Source organism: Arvicanthis niloticus, chromosome 21 (genome assembly GCF_011762505.2).
Source record: "Arvicanthis niloticus isolate mArvNil1 chromosome 21, mArvNil1.pat.X, whole genome shotgun sequence".
NCBI lineage: Eukaryota > Metazoa > Chordata > Mammalia > Rodentia > Muridae > Arvicanthis > Arvicanthis niloticus.
Genome location: NC_047678.1, coordinates 16,666,440 through 16,673,817, shown reverse-complemented (window position 1 = coordinate 16,673,817; position 7,378 = coordinate 16,666,440). Strand labels below are relative to the sequence as shown.

The following is a 7,378-nucleotide window of genomic DNA, read 5'->3' as shown; positions in this document are numbered from 1 at the left end:
GGCTTCATACTGAGTTTGAGGTCAGCCTAGGCTACAAAGTGAGACCTAGTCTCAAAAACAAAAAAAGCAAACAAAATGGAATCTAAATCTATAAACTAAAACAGATAAAAAATATTCTGGATAGTTCAGTTCATAAAGAGTTTGCCATACAAGCCTGAGAACCGGACTTTCATTCCCAGATAATTTTAAAAAGCCAGTTGTGATGGCATATGCCTGTTATCCCGGGGAGACAGAGACAGGATAGGGAGTTCAAGGTCATCCTCAGCTACTTAGGATATTTGAGGTTAATTGAGGCTACTTAAGAATGTCTTAAACAGGCATGTGTGCTGGCGAGCCTGTTCCAGGGGAATGAGACAGGGAGAGCCAACTCTGCCTCCTGCAGATGGTAGCATCGGTGGCCTAGCCAGGCAGTACTGGAGAGCTCACCCTGGTGGTGCAGATAAAGGAGAGCCTGCACACTGACCAGCTGGGCTGCTACCTTGACCTAGATTCAGGGTTCCGATTTGGCTCACCCCCAAATCTGTATCATCTGCTAACGGTGGGTACATGTGCAGAAGCACCCCAGCTGATCCAGGGCTACAGGATCTCCACGACCCTAGGCAGCAACAGGATAACAAGGAGGAGTTTCCATGAGGATCCAATACCCATAGTGTCACAGAAGCCAGAGATCTCAGGCCAGACTCATTGCAATGACTATTTGCAAGTGAAGATGTGTGGACAGAGGGGTACACTGTGACACACTACAGCTTCCACCACGAGGTTTTTTTTTTTTTTTTTTTTTTTTCATGCTTTGATTTCTGTTGTTATTTGTATGTGTCTTATGAGGGGGAGGTTGCCCTGGTGAAGGATAGATATGAAGGGATGGGGAGATGAGCCAGACTAGGGTGCATGATGTGAAACTCACAAGGAATCAATAAAAAGTTAATAATAATGATTATGGTTATAATAATGATAATAATAGATTATCTTAAACAGGCCATGGGACTGTGGGGCACGCCTTTCATCCCAGCACTCAGGAGGCAGAGGCACGAATCTCTTTGAGTTCAAGGTCAGCCTGGTCTACAGAACAAGTTCCAGGACAGTGAGAGCTACAGAGACATCCTGTCTTGAAGAAAACCAACAACAAAACAAACACACAAAAAAGAACGTTGCTTTTTTAAAATAAGCATTTCTATTGCTTGATTTCACCTTTAATTTTATTAAAGATCTATAAAATGGTTTATGACAGTCTCAATAACTACTTAATAAAACTGACATTCATAATAACAGAGAAATAAGATCATAAATTACTGGCACATGAGAATTCAAATCTACACTTATCCATCTTTGCTAATTAATTTTCCACAAAATCATTCTGAACCTTTACACAAATCATACCATTGCAGAGTTAGAAACATGATGATTGCCATATATAAAATATGCGTCAGGACACACTACAGGACATCTTAAGTAAAGTCAGTCACCTTAGAAACCTTGTTTTTGTTTTTGTTTTTCACAGCATGAGCCTCGCACTGTGTAATGAGCACAGTAGTAAAAGCCCTTCTGCTGGGCACATTGTAAGATAATATTCAAGATGCTATAAAACTTTGCCTTAAGTGACTTGTTAAGTCCTATTTAATGACTTCTGAAGTCTGATATTTTAAAAACTTTATTAAAAGATATGGCTCATCTAGTTAACAATCCAATTGGCAAACTGACGAAGACATGAAGAGAGATTTAAAAGATGATGATGGCAAGCAGATGGCAAAAAGCACATGAAATAATATTCAACATCACCAAATGCTGGTGAGAGAACAGAGAGAGACTGGACCACTCCCACACGGATGGAGGGCAGAAACAGAACATGGAGCAGCCACTCTGTGCAGAGGCTCTTTATCGTCTCTTTCCGTCTTGCACCTCTGGGGATCAAACCCAGGGCACTGCGCACACTACACAAACACCATACCACATCATCTACGGACCACTGGAGCTCCTGCATCAGTTTGTCCTAAGCAATCCCAATAGCTATCTAGATATGGGGGAAAACACAAAGGGCAGAGAGGTTGTAAGAACAGACTAACAGGACTTCAGAATTAGGTAATTCTGAAGTCTCTTCTAGGCTTTGGATTCCCAATCAGGAGAATCTCAAAGGTTCAGGGGCATGCCTGAAGTCTCACCCTTACTTGAAAAGCACAATCTAAACTTCCCAAAGAGATTCAGAATCCTTCACGTTGATTCAAGCCTTCTTCAGACTGTTTCTGGTTGACTATAGACTCAAAGTTGGAAGACCCTGAGGTATAGCAATTATTTCTCCTCAAAGGACTGAAAAAGTCTTGCCAGCCTCTCGAGCTGTACTATTTTACATTGATAACCAGTCCCCCAAATCCTGGCACAGTGGCTTTGGGAGCCCTTCAACACCAGCACTTGGGAGGCAGAGGCAGGCAGATCTTTAGTTCCAGGACAGCCAGAGCTAGACACTGAGACACTGTCTCAAAACAAAACAAAAACAACAAAACAAACAAACAAACAAACAACCTTAAAAGACACACACAAAACAAAACAAAAAACCACACACACAAAACAAAAAAAAAAAAAACCTGGTCCCCAATATAGGTGTTTTGCTTATTTAAGGGGCTACTTCTGAGGTTTCTTCTATAGCACCGGAGTGTTGGGCACCCTTTAAACACAAGGCTAGTTAGCGGCAGTCTAATATATAAAATCTGTGGATGAAGGTTTCAAGTATACCTTAAAAGTTAAAAGTATCCAGACATGTTTAGCATGTACCAAACTCTAGGGTGAATTCCCAGACCATCAAAAAGAAAGCTGCTATACTCATGTGTACCTATGGCTGTATATCACTACAAAAATATATTTGAAAATATACAGACATGTGACTTTTTTTTTTTACAATAAACATCATGCCTCTAGCTGGAGACATCTTCCTTTTGGACAACTATAAGCTACTACCAATAAATGTAAAGATACATGTGATGTAAAAATCCATCCACAGACAGGAAGGCACAGTGTTAAGTTCTGTGGGGAGCAAACATGGCTTTAGCTTCAAGAAGCATCAAATCTAGTGAAGGTTTGGGACAGTCTTGTTCAGAGATAAAACTGAAGCAAAGGTAGGCTTGGTGGTTCATGCCTGTAATCTCAGCACCCAGGAGGTTGAGGCAGGAACACTGCCATGAGTTCCAGCCCAAACTGGGCTACAGAGTAAGACCCTGTCTCAGAAGAACAGGGGTAGGAACCAGTGATCTACAGAATATAGCTGTCATATCATGAGGCCAAATGTCCACTAATTGTGAACACACAGGAGTAGAGCTGAGGTACCTAAGTACCAGAAGAGACTTATAGGCTGGGATGTAGCTCAGTAGTAGAATAGTTGACTATCAGGCTCAAGGCTGTAGGTTTGATCCATTCTTCGGAGTGATGGGTGAGGGACACAACCAACCAACACTTTTTCTTCATTACTGACCAAAATGGAAGCCGCACTTTAGGATACTACCTACTTTTTCATTGTTAAGAATTCATTTCCTAGGAGAAAACAATGCATAGAACATTGGAAATGTAACTCTATTCACCAAATCCTCATTGTTATTCTAACAGCCTGCCGGCAGTGGCTCTCAAATGGCAATGATTTTTGCCTCCCAGGATGGCCAATGCTGGCAGGCATTTGGGGCCATAAAACCCAAGGGAATGCTGGACAGTGGAAGTCAGGGACACTGCCAAACATCCCACTGTGTCCAGCACAGCATCCCAAAGCAAAGTCAGACCCAGTTCAAAATATCAATGTTACAAGGTATGGTGGCACATGCCTTTAACCCCAAAATGCAGGAGGCAGAGGCAGGCAGAGTTCTTTGAGTGTGGAGACAACCCGGTCTATATAGTTCCAGGACAGCCAGGGCTACACATTGAGACCCTGTCACAAAAACAAAACGAAAGGCCGGGTAGTGCTGGCTCACGCCTTTAATCCCAGCACTTGGGAGGCAGAGGCAGGCGGATTTCTGAGTTCGAGGCCAGCCTGGTCTACAGAGTGAGTTCCAGGACAGTCAGAACTACACAGAGAAACCCTGTCTCAAAAAAAAAGAAAAAGAAAAAAAACACCAAAAAAAAAAAAAAAAAAAAAACCCCACCAAAAAAAAAAAAAAACCCGAAATAAAATAAAACAAAGATCAATGCTGACACTGAGAAACCATACCACTGATGAATACAATAGATCTGAAGACCAGTAAGTCATAGATAATGCAGTTAGTACCACTTTAAGACAGTCTGTACAGGAACACTGTCCTGATTGAGTTTGCTGGAGATATCTTAAAATGCCTGGAAGGCCTATAATGGGACAAGAAAACATGCTAAGAAATATTAGCATATTAAAAAATTATTTTCAAAAGGCAGATAAAGGGACAATGCTCTTCAACTGTTTTTGATTAACAACTGTTCCTAAAACCTCAAAAGCAAATGACATAATATTTCTGATTTTACTTAACTATTAAAAGAGCCACTAAGCCCTGTCATCAAAATATAATCAGAAATGCCAAAAAAGCAAAAGATTAGCTTCCAGAGCCACAGAAGAAAAAAAAAAAAGTCGATGATGTTTCAATTCAGATGAGACATTAGTTGTGTTTCATAGTATCTGAAGGGCATTTATCCTGCACTCCGTAGCGGTTAGTCAGGAAGAGTGTAGGGAAGGAATAGCAAACAGACCTTTAGAAGTTAACCATCAGTTTAGTCTCTCCTGATATAAAAGGACAGAATTACTTCCTAGAAACCATACCTATCAGCAGAACCTATAAAAACATTCACAGAAAGCAGCTTTCACGTGACTGATGGGAAAACTTGCACTGACCACAAAGCTGTATACAAATGTTGTAGAAGAGAAAGAGATTCTTTACCTAAGATCTGATTTGCTGCAGTAAACAAATATGCCCTTGAGAAGAATATTTCCAAACCTTTCAGACTTTGTATTATTATGGAGGATGTGTGCACAGCACCATGTACATGTGGAAGTCATAAGAAAACTCTGGAGTCAGTTTTCTTCCTCTACCTGTACACATGTTCCTTCTGGGGACTGAACTCAGGTTGGCAAGCCTGTATGACCAAGGGCTTTTACCTGCGGAGACACCTTGTTGGCTGTCTCCAGAGGTTAATGGAATTAATGAAGCTACATGTTTGCTACATTGTTTCCATTAAGAAACTTAAAAAAAAAAAACAAAAAACAAAACAAACAAACAAACAAAAAAAAACAATTGAGGACATTGGAAGCCCAAGAAAATAATTTGCAGGAAACACAATGTACCTGTTCATTCTAGAATAACTGACTCCCAAACGGACATGTGACAGACGCAGCAACATTCCCTCCAACAGCTGATCCTCTAGTGACATAATTATTAGTAGATAGTTCTAGAACAGTAGCACTTTTATGTGATATTGACCGAAATGGGAGCAATCATGCACACTCAAGAAAATCCAAATCCTCACAGAGGGAGGGGCAACAGAGTAAAAGAGGCTGGGGCACTGTCAACTGCCCCAGGGCAGTTTTATACCCAGACTGAGGCTTCTTTCTACCAACTCCTCAACCTGCTTCCAGCCACAAAGTTTCCGAACTGCCCCTCAGTGGCTGACTGGTTTACAGCCATCAGCACCAGGCACACATTCCATCACCTTAGCCACCAGCCTCTGCTATCTCTCAGAGGTGTGCAAGACAAACACCAAAAGCCACATCAAGTAACCCAGGAAGGCAAGTATTAAGTTACCGATAAGCTAGGGTGCTCCAAAGTAAACTGATGGCAGAGTAAACTCCTACAGTCCTGGTTCCTCGGAAGACTCAGTCAACAGGACCTGGAGTTTTAGGCTAGCCTGAATTACATAATGAGACTCTATTGCCAAAAACAAACAAACAAACAAACAAACAAAACCAAAAAACACACAAAAAACACCCCCCCCCCAAAAAAAACCTAACAATTAAACTCTGTCAAGTAGGCACTTTTTAAAAAGGGATATTTATGCAAGCATTTCAACAAGTCAAGAAAGATAAAGAACCAGAAAGAAAGATTTACATTAACTGCTTGCACTTTATAAAAATAGAATGTTGCACACAACTCTGGAGACTAAAGTAGGGGCTCAAGAGTTGGAAACCGTCATGGGACTGACAGCAAGATCTCTCAAGCAGACAAGGTATTTCCAAAGACAGGGTCTCACTGTATCACCCAGATTGCCTGGAATTCCCGACATTGTCTGGATAGGCTCCAAGCTCATGCTCCCCGGCCTCAGCCTCGAAAGTCCCCGTATTCGCCACCATGCCTAGCCATTTTCAGTCCAGTAACTAAGGTATGTTCCCCAGGGTATGCTGAGTTCCCACCTAGGCATGATGGTGCATGCCTACAATCCCAGAGTCTGAGAGATGAGGCAGGAGAATCTCAAGATTCAAGCCAGCCTGGACTATATGGTGACACTATACCTCAACGAAAACAATGAAACAGCCCAGAGTTTGGTTGTGCAAGGAAGAATTAAGGCAGCGTCTTTACACATGACAAAGGATAGCACTGACTAAGGAGGTCATATAAGGATATGACACTTAACAATTATGGCTTTATACATAAAACGCTTTCTCAATTACCCCTCCTTTTTAGCTATATGGATTTCAAATAGCCCTCTTGATTTTAAATTTAAGAAAACATTTCATCATTTTTAACAAAATATAATGGTGCCTGACCTGGAACCGTTAGGGTAAATGACTGTGACGTATGTGCCATTGACCCTGTATAAAAGAAAAAAAAATGGACTCACAACTATCAAAATGCAGTTGGGAGTGGAGTGGACAATGTCCTTTGGAAATCACTAGAAGAAAAAAGACACAATTTTGAGGTTTTGCTGCCTAAAAGTTTCACTAAGATTTGGATTTTAAAAATAAGTATTTTGTGTGTGTGTGAGTTCTTCTTTTAAAAGAGCCAGGCTTCTTCTCTCAGCCTGTGAGGCTCGTTTCCACGCTTTTCCTCTCGGCCCTGGTGTGGGTGATCTCTTCTTGGCCAGGGTATGGTGATCCCTGCGCGTCTCCCATTGGTACACCCCGTCGCCCAGCCTGCAGGTTCTCTTGGCTCCTGGGGTTACTTTGTGTTATACCAATTCATAGAGCGCTTCACGGCTTTCACCCAGTTCTCCATAGCCACCTGATACTCCTGCCACTTCTTCTGAGGCTGGAAAACCATCTCACTTTGCCTCAGCTTCTGTAGCTCTTCCTTGTCTGCCCAAAATCCTACAGATGAAAAAAAAAAAAAATACGCTCTCAAAATCTAAGGCAAATAACGGGTTTGTGAAATATAGTCATCAGTGTATGAGTGTTGTGCCAAGGAGAACAATTAGTATGTTAAAATGCAGTCAGGAACACTTGTCACTTTAG

The 7,378-nt window shown here is 41.6% G+C and overlaps 1 protein-coding gene across 2 annotated transcripts in view; it reads right to left on the bottom strand.

Moving 5' to 3' along the window:
• Nucleotides 1-1,178: 1,178 nt before the first annotated feature.
• Nucleotides 1,179-7,378, bottom strand: part of Gk5 (glycerol kinase 5) — a 73,137-nt gene continuing 66,937 nt past the window's right edge. For both annotated transcript variants that reach the window (XM_076917848.1, XM_034484112.2), the window contains exon 16: nt 1,179-7,234. In XM_076917848.1, the coding sequence (XP_076773963.1) occupies nt 7,086-7,234 (149 nt within the window). In that variant the 3' untranslated portion in view covers nt 1,179-7,085. The remainder of the gene's footprint in view (nt 7,235-7,378) is intronic.